Below are 18,235 nucleotides of genomic sequence, written 5' to 3' on the forward strand. Positions count from 1 at the left end.
TGAATAATTCATTTTTATCCAGTGGTATGAGATTGGAAAAAAAGTCCTATTTATACATGTGTCTTGTTGGTAACATTTTAACTGAAAAATGAAAACCTGTTACAAGATAAAGATACTAAAAAATTAAGAAAGTATGTGTCTTTCTACACTTCCTTCACTTTTAGGAAAAGATGTGACTTAAGGCACACATCCTTTAATGGGATGTAGAGAATTTCCTTAGCTTGCCAGGTAATTAACATTCATGTTTTGAACTATCTGATTGCAAATTCTCTTGAGGTGATTAAATCATTATGAAGCAATTACAAATGACAATTATACAAGGCTATATTGAATTCAGACTTTTTTTGGCATCTAGTAGTAGCTATTTCTTTCTTAATTCGACTGATGCTTTCACTAAGCCATCAGTGGATTCAATGGCTATGTAGACTAACTGTATGGCACTTCCAGTGTCAAGAAAAATAACCTAAGTATTGTATCTCCACATGAGATTTGGTTTGGTTTTTAATTGTGGGTGTTTTTTTTTCTTTTTTTTTTATTAGACACAGCAGTAAAATAGCTCGTAATGGTGGTTTTCTTTCCTTTAAACTGTATTATATTTTACACATATGCTTCCACACAAAAAGTACTACATTTTCTATGAAGAAATTTAGCTGTGCCTGACTGTAAATACTGTGTTAAGCCCTACTAACCACCTTCCATAGGTAAAGCAAGATGACTGTTAGCTTGGCATGACTCAGGACAAAAGGACACAGTTTCTTGAACACAGCAGTCTCAGAGACTGAAGACAGGAAGAATCTTAAATGCAGCCCCACCAAATCCCTTACTTAAATAGCACAAGAAGTAAATCCCATTCAACAAGGGTACACTTTCATCAGTTCACTAGTCTGCATTTAAAAAAATAACACTATCAATTCCATGTTAGTTGACTTTCCCTAAATAAAGAACATAGCTTCCCCAAATGAAGAACATAGGGTTGTCGTGAATTACCAGACAACCTGCTGTCACTTGGTGAAGCAAGAACGGTAGAGAGCAACTGAAGGCCTGTTCCAAGGAAATGTAACGATCAAGATTTGCTGCCGTTTTAATGCCAATAAAGACTTATTCTTCATGATACATTTCACCCCAAGATATTGATTACTTGGGTTAAAATTATATTTACCACTTTGCATAAAGTTTATTCTGAAAATGCCATATCAGTTTATTGACCCTGGGAAAATTAAAACATTAATAGATTATTTCAGCCTTGAAATAAATGTTGAGTGATCTTGGAGATATTACTTATCACTTGTAACTTGCTGGATGTTACTCATCAAATATCTCCACATCTACTTTAAAGCAGCAGGTGATGTGTCTGCACAGAAATCAATGATATTACACTGCTGTAAAACCAGATTAATGGAATAGTGAATCAATAAATCCCAATGACAGATGTAGTTTATCTCCCTGTTTTCATTAGATGACCATTTAAAAATCCCATAGAATTTTTGGAATAAAACAAAAAGGCTGGATAGAATTTTAGACTAAACTATGACTTATTTATTCATTATTTATTTTTTTTGCTGGAAGGAAATAACATTTGCAGCACTGGAGTAGTTCAATTTAAGCTACACTTGTGATGGCTACATACACTGGTGATTTCCCAACATTTTTTTTTTTTTTTTTTATAATTTACAATGTTCCCAGTTTTCCAGGGAAGATGCAGATGCCTGTATAATACCTTGCCTTTCTGACTATTATTTTGGCACCTCTTAAATTAACCCACAGATCCCTTGAAGCTGAACACCATTCATGTTAGTAAAATCTGATTTTACACGCTTGCTTTTACAATTTAATATGCAGCACTACAAAAGGACCAAAAGATAATTTACATTTTGGTAATGAAAAAGAAAAATCTTATGTATCTTTTTCTCTGATACTAGAATGAGATCATGAAATAACTGCATGAACTTTTACAAGCTGGATGACACTTTCCTTAGGTGAATATAGCTCCCTAGAATTCACTAACTTGAAGTAGCTGATATATTTTAATGAGCTTCACAATTGGTTTAAGAGACAAAAGGATATCACAAAATGAGCATCTTACTACATGTATGATAGCTGATAAATTTAGATTAATTTTGGTGACTGAAATCAAAGCATAGAATCAGATTCATAAGTCATACTGCTGGAAGGGACTCATTAGATCCAAGTTTGAGTTTTGGTATATCACAAACCACAAATTTCCCTGAATTAATTCCTGTACTAATCAAAATACAGTATGAACTTTTAAAATATGCTCATTATACAAAATTACAAATAAAATTAGCCATGAGTCTTGATTTCATATTTTGCTATAATAATGCCCAAAGTCAGACTGAACCATATACAGGCTATTGCTGAACTCTTGGAAGAGTGTCCTTTTGTGGCTTGTGCCTCTGTGTTAGAAGCCAGCTCGGAAACTGTTTGCAAAGAAGATGCCGTAACATTTGAACAGAAGCCCATAAAACTTTATGTATGCTATAAAACAAGTCTACAGCATGGAAAGTCAATTTATAATGACCTAACAGTTCTTTCTGGCTTTGAATCAAAATGTGAGTAAGTACTACAACACAAGACTGAGGCTATAAATACTACTCCTGATCGCGCTGCACAAAAGAGACTATGAGTAAAGAAATACTGTAGCACAGGGAATATATATACAGTGTTGGCTTTGGAAACAATTGCGATAAAACAAATATCAACTTTCTACTTCTACTATGTAAACAATCAACAGCAAATTTTTATTTCAAGAACTCTAATAAAATATTTATTACAACTGTCTTCCAGCTTTCTCAGAGAGAAGGATAGCTGATTTATAGGCACAAATATAAATTAGCTCATAATATATAAATTCTGATGAAGATAATCATTCCAGCAATTTATTATATTTTAAAATTAGTTTTAAAAAAAGACATCTTATGAATAACAATGCTCTGTCTGCATGCTGGATAGAGCAGTATTATCACAGTAATATTTTAAATACATTTCTTTAATCACAGTCCTGATTCTGCAATTCACTTTGTCCCACTTCAATGTCCAATTGTCATCCTAATTTTATATGTAATTTTAGTTTCAGAAACTTACAGCTTGTATTACTTTTTTTTTACACATACAGATTTCATTCCTGTCATCATCACACATTTTCAATTCAGAGGGAAAAACTAAAATGAATGAAGAGTTGGTACTAATGCATGGCACCATACTATTTACAGCGTTTAAAATTAGAAAAAAGCATAACTTTGGAAATAGGCTGAAATCATCAATCTTCTCAGTTCAATTTCATTTCCATGAATTGAGCTCCATAATCTGACAATTCCATGACTGTTTACTTATACATTTCTAGTTTTTACATTAGTGAGCAAATATACATAGGAATGAGTACATGTTAAAGAGCACTTACTTTGGCAATACCAGAATCTGAACAACAAAAATGCAGAAGAATATGAGACAGGCACAAGTCACATAATACTTAAATGCAGGCAGAGTAGTTGCTCGATACTAGAAGAAGAAAAAACAAATGTTAAAAACACTAGAAGAAAAAACAAATGTTAAAAACACTATTTCCAAAGCAGATAAAGTATCACCCAAATGAAATTTCAGCTTAAAGATGTAGATCGGTATAGGAAGTCTTTAGCAACAGTAAATTTCCTATTGTTCAATGACTTACAGATCCACTCACATAGGACTAGGGATTATCAGGCATAGTATTGAATCCTTTTACTTCCTGAAGAACAGTTTAAGTAACATTGTCAAATGGTTTTGTCTTGTTCCTCTGCAGAACAGGACTATCTGAATTTTACCACAACAAAATTGATAACAAAAAAGGTGAAAGCATTTTTAAAAATATTTTTAGGAATTGCCAACCACTCTTAGTTGATTTCAAGTTTCCTAGTCATTAATTCCCCAAACTGATTTTCAATTATTAATAAATACTGAATGGGCTAATACAGTTATAAAAAACTGTTACAGTCATTTGAACAGGAAACTTCTGAACACACAAAGCAGCAAAGTGTAAAATGTGCTACAGATGTGTATAAACGTTCAATTTCCAACAGTATAGCTAGCAGTCATATTGATACTTACTGGGCCTATAGTATTACTTAATCGGAAATATTTTACGTCTGTGTTAAAAGGCCTTGTATGTCCACTGATACTAGCAAACACTTGATATTCTTAAGGGAGAGTCAATTCAACCTGCTTTTTCATTGAAAAAAAAAAGAAAAAAATCTATTTATGAATCTCTAATTAGCCAGCCTAGAGACAAAAGAATTAAGCAATGAAATATTTATCAGTTATTTTGCTATTTGAGATAGCTGTGTCTAGTTTGAAGCCAATTAAGTACTCTAAGGGAAATGACCTAAGTATTGGGCCTATTAAAGTTACTCACCCTTTCCAAGTAAGGTAAGAATTTAAAATTTGATTATTGAAAGAAAATGTACCAACGATTATTTTCACGAAGTGTTCAAAATGCAAACTTCATAAAATGGGAAGTGTGTGAGCTGTGCTTTCTAACTGCAAGCACACAGCTGTGTCTTTGTGCTTAGTGCCAAGTTCTGCCCTTGAAACTGGTGCACCAAGCTTTAATTAACATTTAGAAACTGAGTTTAGCAACCCGGCTGCTTTCTTTTCACTTTCATTCTGATCATTACTCCAAGGACTAGAAACAATATCATTTACTCCATCTGTACATACATGTCTCAAACATATTTTATCACACACATATTAGTCAGAAGAATATTGTGTTGCATCCAAGACAGCTAGACGTTCTTCTTAGAAAAAAGTTTACAGTATTATTTCTCCACAATGACTATGATTATCAATGCATATGGAGAAAACTAATGAACTAATATCATCATAAGACTATCATTACTGAGACATTGAGACATGAAGAAAAAAAAATAAACTAAAACCAGTGGTGTATGATAAATGCCTTCTATGGATGTAGGTGATGGAACTTAGGAATTCTTTGTTCCAGCTATATCAAATTTGGACTATCAAACCTCCTCCCACTTCTGCAAGACCATGAAAATTTCACGACATTCAAGTGAACTGCAGAGCCCTCCAAACAAGAAAGCAGTCTCAGACACCACATTCTTAAGATTTCTTCCATAAATGAACTAAAATACTATTGCAAGGTTTGAGAACTTCTCCCTGCAGGAGAGGTGCTGTGGCCATGGCTCTGTGTTTCAAAAGCAAAGGATATAAGCTTCACTTAGGATAAGGCAAAGAAGGAATCAACCATGAATTTGCAGTGAAAATAACTTACTTCTTTTTCCAGGGTCTTATTATAGAAAAGAAGTGATATTCTTTGAATATCTTCAGATTTAAGCCATTGCCTAGAAGAGAAATGGAACATTATAATTGACATAAAAATAGAGTAGTTCTGTTTTTTTCAATTACTGAAATGCTGTAAAATAATAACTTTGAATAAAGCAACTTCTTGCGTACTGCAATGTATATAGTAAATTGCACTGACCATAAAAGCAGAATCTTCAAATCCCTTCTCCCTTTTGACTTCAGTTGCTAACACACACATAAAACAAAAGCTCAGTCAAAGGAATGTGGATCATTCCTAAGGACGGTCAAGGGAGAGATTTATATGGTGTAATTCTGACACTGATATTCCCCTCATGTCCAAAATGATGTGATATACCACGTGGACATAAAGGAATGTGAGACAAAAACAGCACTTCACAAGGAACCTTTAAGAAATGCAGTTATAGTATGCAAGAGTGGTAGATAAATTACACTTCACGAACTCCTATTCCAAATGAAAATGTTAAAAACATTATTAAAATAGGTGGAGTGATTTTGTCTTTGAGCTGTATTAGTCTCTTGACCCTGACCCTGTACTCTAGAGGTAGATTTTAATCTTTATAGATTATAAAATCTTCTTCCCTGCTTAAAGGTGAGACATAGAATAAGTACTTCCATCAAAATGACATATCTATTTTAAAAGAAGTGAATATTGACAAAGGCTTGACATAAATTTTACAAAATGAAATGTTCTAATATGAAAGTTTACATTTGTTTTAAGGGACACTTGAAAAGACACATATTTAAATTTCAAGAGGGTTATGTTGCTTGCACCTCAAGAGGACTAGATAAATCTGAAAGAAAAAAATATTTAAGCAGACTACTTCTGTGAACATGCAATGTGTGAACTTGAACACTAATAGCAAGGCTTTAGATTTTTTTTTGCAACCTTTCCAGCAATAACTTTAAATTAGGCCTGAAGCAGTTGCGTAGTTAATGCCTTCTAAATAAAAGCGAATGTCTCAACTGACAGGCTGTAATGCAAATAATGTAGCAGCAATAAACCGCAGTGGAATATATCTCAAGTTGAGTTCCTGGGAGAACAGGAGTGGATGGAGTAGAGTGTAAGCTATTTGCTTTGATTTGTGAAATCTAAAATATTTTTTTTTGCTTGCCTGGGAGACTGTCCCTGCTCCTGTGCAATCAGTTTCTTTAAAAAAAAAAAGGTGAAAACATGTTCAGTTCTAGGTATGCTTAATTCAGAAGTATATTTTCCAGTTTGCTCTGCAGTGGCTCACATCTATGTCTGTTCATAATTAGGATTTTGAGAAGAAACAAGTATGATAGGCTGGTGTATATATAGCATTATTTTGTTTGGGTCTAGCTGCAATCTATTAGACAAAACATTCAGTTTGTGGAACATTTTTGGTTAACTATGAAAATTAAGTGCAAGTCTTCTTCCATTTAGTTATAAAAATTGAAAAAACAGTAACTCTATTCTCCAAATTGGTAACTAATTTCCTTTTTCTTCTTACAGTATCTGACAGGCAGATTCATTTAATCACCATTACCACCAAAAAGTTCTGTCTGCAGATCTAATCCCCAAAACCTAATTTGGTCTGTACACACCTGATTGCATGTGAAATCAGTAGTGCCATTTACTGCAAATGCTGCCTTATACTTCACATTGCAAGCTCCCGTTTTCTGGAGCTTTTAGTTCTACTTAGAAAAAAACTCTACTGGTTTTAGGTTGCAGGTGCCAAGAGGTCTGAAGTGAGGAAAACAGTTTAACACAGACAAATAGAAGTTGAGAGTAAGTACAGAATAGGGAGCACAGTCACATACCTCCATGACAGATAGAAGGGCTGAAGAATTCTGCCCCGCTTGACTCCTCAATGAGTCTAAAAGTTACCGAAGTATCTGCAAGTACATGGGGATATGCTTCCTAGGAAGCCAGGTACCAAATTTCTGTTTACATTCCTTTGCAATTCAAGGAATGACAGAGACAGCTGAGTTGTGCCAGTATCCACAGAAGCATGTGGTTTGATAGGGCTTGTACTGATTGACAACAACGAATTATGCATGGAACATAGCAGCCACCATGACTTGGAGAAAAAAAAAAAGAAGAGAGTGTGTCTCCTTGACACAGTAACTTACTTATCAAAGAGCGAATAACTTTAGTTTAGCTCCCCCTGTAGGTATATATTTAGCTAGCAGATTGCTATCCATCCATCACAAGTCCTACAGCAGTCACTTAACCACCAAGGTTCAGGGTGGCATAGCTAGGGCTGCTCATCCCTCTCCTGTGCAGGATGGGCATTTTGCAGCCAGGAATATTTTGTTCAAGGTACAAGGAAAAGAAACGTGGAAAAAGTATGATATTACATCCCAATGCCTAAAGCATTCAGCTGAGAGATGGAAGCTCTTTATTCCTCACTCACTCTGTTGAATCTGTATTTACACGTCTTTAATGTAGTGCTCTAAAAGAATAAGAACGAATAAACAGGTCATAGCTTTCTTCATGCAACTTTGCAAGGAGCATTGCCAACTAAATCTACTACCCTGAAGCATGCTGTAAGGCCAGTGGACTGCTTTTTAGATGCCACAGTTTCATCTGCATTCCAGAAGAAGGAATTGAACCCAGATGCTCCAAGTTACTGACAGTGTGTGCATGTGCCACTTGGCAGTTTTGTGGAAAGGTAGCTAAGCTAGCTTGTGAAACACCAGAACACCACTAAGGGAGCCCAGAGAAAGAGCTACACTACTTTGAAAACCTGACGTACCATTTCAGTACGTACCGTACTACTTTACACTACCTAAAAACAATGATTCATTTGGACTATAGCTTTGTCTTGGACTAGGATCCACACTCTACATTCCATTGTCTTCCAGTTACTGGCTGTTAAGCACCTGGGCATGCAATGTCCAGAGACACACATACTACAACCATTTGCTTGCAAACAGTTACAGAATGACATATGGCAAAGAACCATGATGTCAGACCATGCTGACAGCTCAGAGTAGAAGAAACAATGGCTCTGTGCAACAAATGTTTGGGTTTTAATTGTTTTCATGGAATTTTGTAATTAAAAAGCTTAAAAGAATGGTAATTTTAATACCATATTTTATGTGAAGTTTTTTCAAATTTTCCCCCGTCACAGACCTAGTCACTATACAATCCAAACTTTAGACTTAAAAACATTAAGAAATACCAGTTTTCTCACAGATTTTCTTAAAAGTTTGCTAGTTGAGTCACAAAAGCAAAAGCTTTATCTTCACAACCAATTCGTTTAATTAGTTGACAATGTTATTTTCATTTTACAGCCAAAAAATTGAGGCACAAAAACCCTGCACAATTATAAAGAAAACAAAAATGTATTTTGTGTCCTAAATGTAGGAAATGTTATTGTTCTGAGTGCTTAACATTCACATATTTAAAATATTATTCAAATTGCTGTTTGGGGAACCAGTGCTTTTGACAACTTATTCTTAGGTACCCAACTGAATAATACTGTTTAAGTGATCCATTCAGCAAATCAATATAGGGATAGAGAATTAAGTTTCAGAAGGTGGCATTCAGCCTTTTAGGTATACAATATCTCTCTCTCTCTTTCTGCAGTTCCCCAGGTAATTCATAAAATGCACTGAAACATTTTCAGAAACATTTTTATCATGTCTTTTATCCCCAGGTTTCTCAGAATTTTATGCACTAATTAGATGAGGCAGGGATTCCCTGAGATAACGTACCGTATGATCATACCAATGTTTTATTTTAATGCATTTATACAGACGTTTTACTTCTGGCATTGAATGTCATTTTTCAATCCACCTACTGAGGCAAGCGTACCTGAAGACACATACAAACTACTAGAACTTACAGGCTGTTTTAGGCAAGTCCAGTATAATCAGAGGGCTTTGCCTATCATCTGACCTATCCTCTGTCGCTGTATTCCTTGTATGACCTATAACTATCAACACTCTTTTCTATAAATAATTACTTTAAAATATTTTCTAAAGCCAAGTACCTTTTAATAAGGCTATCAGATTAAAAAAAAACAAAACAAAACAAATGTTACATGTGAGCTTTTGATAATTAGGTGCAATACTCAGATGATTAAAATTCTAAGTAACAAAAGAGGGGTTGGGGGAAATGTGTAATTCATCACAGTTATTGTCCACATTTTTGAAAGGCAATTCCCTTATTTCACCAGATAAATACAAGAAGCCTGAACACTTATTTTAGACTGGTATTGATTTTTCTCTCAGTCTTATCTATTCACCAGCAACCAGAGAACATCAATACTGCCTCCAGCTCTTCCTGGGACACAGAAAAAATACATGCTACGTTGCCTCTCCAGCAATTTCAATATGCCATCAAGCTTAGCCTTCTCTAAGAAATGAACCTACCAGCTGGAACAGAAACTATGATTTTAGGGAAAGTTTCTAATTCTGAGGAGATGTTTCTGTGACAATTGTGAAGCATCAGTTTTCACGTCATTCTGATTTCTGAGCTATTTCTTGTGTTTTACTTCTCTGCTCTCAGATGAGTTAATTCTGCAGTTACGGCTATGAGTGTACAGATACAGTTACAAAGCAAAAATCCCTTTGCCATGAAGATCAAGACAAGACAAAACCTCTGTCACACCATGATTCACACTGTCTTATCCCATATAGTACAAAATGTTACTGTACAGACTGTCTTCACAATGTGCAGAGCTTCCTATGCCAGTGGTAATGGCACCATCACTGTTTTCAGACTTCTGTGTGTATGTGGAGTGAAAAATAGTAAACACTACCCTCTCTTGCAGGTTTATGTCAAAGTTGAATGAAGGTGAGAACAAAGGATAAAAACATACTTTTGAGCATTGATTCCATCAATGGCCTGGATCATTCTCTCATTCAGTTCCTCCTCAAACCTTCTTTTCTGTGATTTCGTTCTGAAATAAAAAAAATGTGAGGAGTTACTCTGCAAAATCATTATATTGTTAATAAACATTAACTTTTAAACAAAGGGTGATGTCTGGCATAAACTTTTGAGGATAATAAAAATTTTTTATCATTTTTTAATGTTAAAAATGTCCTGGTTTCAGCTGGGATAATTTTCTTCCTACTAACTGGTACTGTGCTCCGTTTTGGCTTCAGTCTGAGAACAATGCTGATAACACACATGTTTTAGCTGTTGCTCAGTAGCACTTACCCTGATCATGGACTTTGCAGTCTCTCATGCTCTGCCAGTGAAGACAAGCACAAGAAGTAAGGAGGAAGCAGAGACAGGACACCTGAACCAAACTAGCCAAAGGACCCAAACTATGCCACAGCATGTCATGCCCAGTATATAAACTGGGGGGAGTCACTCAGAGGGGACCAATCGCTGCTTGGGTCAGGCTGGGTATCGGTCAGTGGGAGGTGAGCAATTGTGCATCCCTGCTTTCTCTTTCTGGTTTTATATTCTCTCCCTTTGTTATTTCCCTTTTGATTCTCCTCCTCATCCTGCCCATGGAGGAGGAAGAGGGGATGAGTGAGTGGCCGCATGGTACTTAGGTGCCATCTGGGTTTAAACCATGACACATTTATTCTGCAACAGCAGCTGTAGGCATCAGGTACACTGAGCCTCATAATAAGCTCTTAACAAACCCAGCACACACTGCAATCTCAAACACACACACAAAAATCTAGAGTTTACATATTAGTGAGCACCTAAAAAATAAACACAAGAAAACATTTTGTAAAAAACCCCACCAAAACCCAAACAACAAAACAAACCAAACAACCAAACCCCCCTAAACAACCAAAACCCAAACAAAAAAACCCTACAGAAAAAAACACTACAAAACCCAACCCAAGAGAGTTCAAGAAATGCTGGTTGAAGGAAAGGTTTCCATAGTTTTATGGATTTATGAAGAAGAATGGAAATAAGCCCGAACTCATAAAACATTTCTGCTTCTTCTAGTTACTTTTAATATTCCTTCTCAGAATTGTATGATGAGCAATAATGGGCTAGTACAGCAAGGCTTAATAAGTATTCAGCACTGAAAGCCTGATAACTTCTTTTCTTGGCAATATCTTATTATTTTTAATAAGAAAACTGAGCACCAAGTCTGAAATGAGTTTCAAATATATGTCATGTTTCTCTGTTTATAACTTATAAGACAACTACAATACAAAAAGCATCTTTTCACTGGATTCAGCATGAACCCAACAAAGCATCACCAGAATCAGTTTGTTACTGCAAACATCATCAGCCCTTTGAGCAGTTGCGCTCTCCTTAAAAAGGGAATATTTTGAATATTGCCAGATTATGCCTTTGCCTCTTGAAAACTTAAATCCAATGTTTGCTTAGCAAAATCTTCTTGACCTACAAATTGAACTCCATCAAAGGCACCATGGATTTTCTACAACATCAAGTTTTTGAGTTATTTCCCGCAAACTGATAACTTGTTGCAGGATTCAAATTCATACAGAAATTGTATTAGTGTACTTAAGAATAAACAACCCGACTGATTTCATACCTATTCAACAGCATAGAATTTAGGTAAGAAAGTGCTTACAACTTATTCTTCCCATATGAAACAATCTTCCTACGAGAAATAACTAGACAAATGAGGAGACATTATCTAATCACACTTAATCCTCTTGGCAGGTCCCTAACAACGTAAGAGTATTATAAGAGCTAAGACTGCCACAAACAGAAGACTATATTCAAACTTTAAAACTCACATTTTCATATTCTAATAAAATACTTATTTTTAAAGTGCTGATTATTATTTCAGCTCTCTCCTGTGGGAATGACTAATTAGCTTGTCTAGAATCCTAGCTATATGCCCCACAATGGACATTAGACTCCAGCAACGATTTCCAGAAGCTCCTTCTGTAATATGGTATCAAGACATATGTAACATTTGCAACTTTTGCATCTTTTTTGAAGTGGAATATAGAAACCAAAAGCAAGAACATCTCAGAATCTTACCTGCGTTTGCATATACTACAGTACAATTATCTTTACCATAAAGCCAATAGAAGTCCTTTTGATGTACTGTTCAAATGCAAATGTTCAGTTTTAAAATCAGAGACTATTTTTATTACTATCATGCACATTCAGTCAAAAACTTGTTCATCTTCTGGAATTTAGCAGTATTTTAGGTAATTGCATAGCTCTCCAGTAACCCAGGATTTGTTGAGGAGACATTTACCAAGCAGAGAGACGGGGAAGGAATAGACAGAATGATTTATTTGCACAACCAAAGACAATAAGCTCACAATTTTTAAAAGCTTTCTTTCAAATGTTTTTGCAGTATTTGTGATGTTACTTCCAGTTTTGCAAGAAAGACATTATCTGAATTGTTATCAGGTCATTAAAATAGAAATTAATCATCCCAGGTTTCTGACAGTGCTAAGCTTGTTTTTTAAACAGATGTCATTCAAGACTGTTTCCATTTCTCAGCGTCTTACCCTAGCCATTGAAGTACTAAGCAGGTAAATGAAAACATAAAGCTACTGTGATTTTGCAAACATCTTGTGTAGCAAGAGCACTACAGGAAGACTGCAAAATAGCTTTCAAATGTTTATTACTGTAAACATACTATAGACTTTGAAATTATAAAACACAACGCAAATACAAAGCAATTAACAAAATATAGAAAATGTCTCTTTTAGTACATATTATTAGCTGTTGTAACACAAATTATTAGCAACCCTTTCCATCTTCCCTTTTCTTTCCCCTCTGTTCCTCCTCTCGATTTTCCTGCATATAATTTTCTCCTCACTGATAGAGCAATTGGGTTGTTAGGAGAAACAAATAGTAGCCTATCAACGTACTTGTACTAATTCAGAATAATGCTATTTGTTAGCAGGAAGTGTATTCACAATTCTTAAGTAACATGTCTGACAAAGCTGTTTCCATAGCCCTTCTCTATGTAAGAGGTACCAGCTGAAAAAATAGTTTTGGTGAGAAATGGCTCTCAAGATTTGAAAGCGTGCATTATATACATATCTATATGAACGCCTATGAATACATGTGTATTTATATGGACTTTATATGAATAAACAACTTTTAAAAATTAATTTACCTCTCTCTGCAGCGCTGAAAATGATACTGCCCCATGGGAACATCCTAAAAGAAAAAAAGAAAATATCTATCAACTATAACAGACTTCGACAACACTAAGTTGCTTTAAAAATAGTGCTGAAAACAGCATCAAGTAAGGAGTAAAGCTTCCAATACAAATACTTTCAGCATTAGATTAAAAATACATAAAAGAAAAATCCAGCCAGGGAACCATCACTTCACTAGATGGAGTGACCTGGAGACAAACTGATCTATTGTTATAAACACTAAGTAACTAACACAATAGTCTGAATCCAAGAATGTTTGTTTTACTAGAAAGTCACTGCTTCAAAGTCTCTGCTTTTTAATGTAGCCCAAACTCCTGCCAGCTTCAGCAAAAACCTATGTGAAGTGTTTTTGAAAAAAACAAAACCAAACCAAAACCAATGAAAAAACTGAAAACAACAAACCAGATCTGTGTAGCCAAATGCAAGCAATGGTCTTTTTTTTTTTTTTTTTTTTTTGATAAGCAACAGCAGCCATCACATCACAGTCACATTTATTTTGTTATTAATAGTGTTGGCTGGATGCTTTCATAATGAACATGTCACAATCTACATTCTGATGCACTGTATTTATTGAACAAGATAGGTTAGGTGGCTCCATCTTTTGTTCTCATACGTAACAGGAATAAAACTGAATGCCAGTGTTGAAAACTATTAGAATTTACTTTCTCATTTGCACTTTTTAGAAGCAGAAGATAAAACAATGCACAAGCTGTGGACTGACAGCATCTCTCTGATAGCAGTAAAATAGTGTTAGCAAACTTAAAAAGAAATATTTTCTGTTCAGTGTAAGAGATGTAACACTGCAGTATAGACAGTACTATGAAACTCAGGCCATCAGCCACAGCTGATGAGTGGTTAGTGCCCTTTCAAAAGGCAGATGCTATAGTGGATTTGGATTTATATATGGATTTGGTTCCCAGAGAACAATTCTAATAAAGTCCACTCCAGGCACCACAAGAATATTCAAAATTCAGGTTTGAATATTCTCTAGGTTCGGCCATGTTCTAAATGGAGGATGTGTCTAAATAGCCAATAAATCTCAGGGAATTCCTCTGTATCAATACCGTTCCTTCCCAAAGGCGTTGCATTCTGGCTTTATGTTCAAAATGTCTTTCCACAGGGTGAACAGCAGCCACTCTTCATGCTATGACTGGGGCTCACATGCAGAGGGTCCAATTCTGTACTTTAGTATGTATGTTGCACTCCTTACAATTCAGAGATGCACTTGTAGCAAGACATGGCTCTTTAGAGTCTAATCTAAAGCTCAGACGACAAAGGAAAAGCTCCCTGCAACTTCACTGGGTTTATGCCTTGTACAAAAGTGTGTACCTTCTTCTATCAGAAATATCCACATATTTAGCAGTGAGCACCCTTTTCCTTTCAAATATTGCTAAATTGTATGAAATGACATAAGTAGGCCCCTACTGTTGTGCTAATCTTGCCGTTTTCAGTGGTCATGCTGTCCCTGTGGTGCAAGTGTGCAAATGGCTTGGCTGCTCCCCAAGATTCCAGGTACCGGGTCATGCGGACAGAAGCTCTCATTTTGGCTCCATCAAGAGTATGTCGAGGTCTAATGTGATGCTGAGGGCTTCGCTTCTCTCCCTGGTTGACAGAGAATAAAAGGTGATATGAGCCTTGGTGTCATTACTTTTTGAAATAGTAATGAATTGCCTGGTACCACTTATCCGCATGCTTAGGAACTTAAAAATGGACAGATGCTAAGAACCTGCAATTCTTAATGATATTGCTGGGAAATATCAGAGACTTATTTATGAAACCGGGAAAGATTTGCAATGCAAGCATTATGTATCTGAGGGCATTAGTAATAGCTCTGATCAATATCTTCTGGTAGTGAATCAAAAAAAATTCACTAGAGAGATTGGTGGTTCTGCTCAAAAATAACTATGACTGGCAACAAAATAAAAGTGCTACTAACCTTAGGATTGATTACAAAGTAAGTCTTAACATTATGCTCTTTCAGATATGGGTCCCTCACATCTCCATCCCCATCTTCCACTTTGTAAGCTCCATTCAAATGTGCCAAGGTGACTGAGGTGATGTGAACACGGCTGAAATTATATTTCAAAAGAATGACAGAATCACAAATACCAATCAAAAACATAATTTGAACCTGATCAACTGTTTTTACTAACTTTTGATAAACTTTTTATATGCTGCTTACTTCATTTACAGTCACTCTAATCTCATTTTTAGTTTTAACAGGCATAAATCTAAAGGTATGCAACCACAAAGAAATACTCTTTAAATCACAGGAATTACTAAGTGACCCCTTTTTTTCTAAGAGCAGTAAGAATAAATTCGGGCTTCACCCTCAAGACTGATGGCTTGAAGACATGGTACCTATGCATTTCTCCGTGATACAAAAGTCCATGTGTACCAAAGCTAACAGAGAAGGCTCTTACCCTGGAACTCCTCCAGCTTCCATGTGATTTGCCAGAGTAACATCATGCGACCACACATCATACTGCCACTTCTGTAGTCCAATGACACCACAAAGCACATTCCCAGAGTGCACTCCTACGCGCATGTTAATATCAACTCCAGTTGCATCTCTCACTTTCCTGCAGTTGAGAAGAAAACATGTTAACATACATAATAAGGCCTTTGTTTTCGTTTACCAGTCAGATCACCAGTAACAACACTTATTTATTTTTAACATTGCCTCCATTCTTTTTATGCTAGGATTACTTTTGTATCTTACTTTTCCCATTATCTATATTTGCAACTCCTTGTAGCAAATATTAATCCTCAAGTCCATGTCTGAAGTCCTTTCTTTTATTATCATCTGAAATTATTTGGGAGGGATTAACTAAGTGGTGGAAATATTTGGTCTTATGGTAGAACACAGGGACTGTTTTTGTTCCATAGGCAGCTCTTGAAGATCTGGAACTACTGGTACATGTCCTTCTATCTCAAGACCCTAATATCTATGTCGGAGACCTTCTCATATCTGTCATATCTAAGAGGAAGGATGAAAAACACACCACCTCAGGATATATTCTACAAGCTGGTTCACTTACAGTAGATAAAAAATGCAAATGGCTCCTATATATGAGTCAGGTTCATAGTTCTAGCAACATCTTCAGTCTCAACGTTAAGAATAATCATTAGAGAATTAATCTGGCCTGTTTCTCTTATTTTTTGAAAGGGGGTATAGAACTTCAGAGGCTGAATTTGATATGGTAAAAAATATATTTAAGCAGTAGTACTCAAGTGTTCTTTTTCTGTGAAATTAAAATAATGGGAGCATGACGAAGTATTTTATTAAATGGAGTTTTGAAGCTATTAAGAAGATGAAAGGAGAAGCTTTTTTAATTCCTTCAGTCTCTTTCAAATGTTTATTGGCATCTCTTTTCACTTTGCCATTTTATACTGTTCTCACTGTTGACACACTTGAAAACGAACTGCTTGTAAAAGAGCTTCGTAAGCAGTCAGCAAATCACAAACACCGCTTTGCTCTGCACAAAGAATGCAGCACAAGCTTTTCACTTTGGGAAAAAAAAAAAAAGAAAAAAAAAGAACTGTTTATAAAACTGGGCAAAGTGGAAGAGGAGCATTTGACCTCTAGGATTGTTTTTTGAAAGGCTGCCCTGCCATATTCTGCAATACAAGCCATAAAGTCTGTTTTATAACAAGCTCTTAGGAGTTAAGGAGGGTAACAAGTAGAATATGTTCCAGAACTTAATGTTCTCTTCTGTCCCACAAATTAAAGAAACCATAGAAGATTTTAAATTACAAGTGTTACTCTGGACCAAATTAGGGTTTACTACTTCTCTCTTCTGCTCCCTGAACAATTGCTATGACTATGCAGGCACTGACTGCGTCTAAGAATGTAATCTATCACACCCCCATAGGACACCTGCCTTACCTACACAAGTATATCTGAAACTTCCCATTATTATTTCATTTTCTGCTCCCACGGTCTCTCTGGTTTCCCTTAGCACACCACAGTCTGTATGCCCATCATGGCTAGGCAGTCAAAATACTCGTCAAGACTGTATTTTTCCTACTGCAGCCTGAAATTTGAGTTTGTAAGGTTTCTATATTTTTCACAGGCATGGTTAGCTGTAGTTGGTAGGTAGTTGCAGCAACTTTACTTCATACAAGCAAGACTTTAGGTCATTAAGAAAGCATCTACCCTATTTACCTGAGCTTTATTCATTGGTAATTCTGGACTAATGTGTCTATGACTCACCTAGTCCTGTCTTAACACACTTCTACACATTCAGTGAGCCTTGAGCATTCAGTCTCCTGCAAATTGCCTGCTTTAAAACCATAGCTGCCTTTTGGCTCACAGCTTCAGGAATGAAATCGCACCTACAAAAATATTTTATTTTGTATCTAGCTTACAAATTGGTACAACCATCTCATCCAACTGTTTCACTTTCTTCTGAAATGGAACTCATTTCACACTAACAAATCAAGAACAGCCTTTGAGAACGTGTGGTTGAGAACACTTAAACTAAGAAGTCACCAGACAGACAAGGGGATGGAAGTTGGGCTGAAGGAAAACAGTACATAATATTCATACATCAAAAAAAAAAAAATTCTTTAACAAAAAGCTTAACATATAGCCTTAAAGCACCCAGTTAAGGTGGCCAGCTCTCAATACCACACGCAGCACTGGCATCTATGGCTTGATAAGGTGAGCATCCCACTCCTGGGCAAGCACGCTGCAGACTAGAAGAAACATTGGATTTGTCCCAACATAGAGCAGGGAAACAAAGCAATTAATTGATGGGACTACTAACATATTTAACGGGAAACAATCCCTAGTGTAGTGAGGCTGAATTGCTCCAAATGGACACAACACGTTTAAGACCGTTCA

General features: G+C 35.8%; 1 protein-coding gene across 2 annotated transcripts in view; it reads right to left on the reverse strand.

The window, feature by feature from the left end:
- ADCY2 (adenylate cyclase 2) overlaps positions 1-18,235 on the reverse strand; it is a 214,993-nt gene that overhangs the window by 51,119 nt on the left and 145,639 nt on the right. For both annotated transcript variants that reach the window (XM_065667665.1, XM_065667664.1), the window contains exons 8-14: positions 15,810-15,968; positions 15,323-15,455; positions 14,812-14,988; positions 13,341-13,384; positions 10,131-10,211; positions 5,285-5,354; positions 3,419-3,516 (exon numbers count right to left, since the gene is read on the reverse strand). In XM_065667665.1, coding sequence (XP_065523737.1) covers positions 3,419-3,516; positions 5,285-5,354; positions 10,131-10,211; positions 13,341-13,384; positions 14,812-14,988; positions 15,323-15,455; positions 15,810-15,968 — 762 coding nt within the window. The remainder of the gene's footprint in view (positions 1-3,418; positions 3,517-5,284; positions 5,355-10,130; positions 10,212-13,340; positions 13,385-14,811; positions 14,989-15,322; positions 15,456-15,809; positions 15,969-18,235) is intronic.

This window comes from Lathamus discolor, chromosome 2 (assembly GCF_037157495.1).
Source record: "Lathamus discolor isolate bLatDis1 chromosome 2, bLatDis1.hap1, whole genome shotgun sequence".
In the NCBI taxonomy this organism is placed as follows: Eukaryota; Metazoa; Chordata; class Aves; order Psittaciformes; family Psittacidae; genus Lathamus; species Lathamus discolor.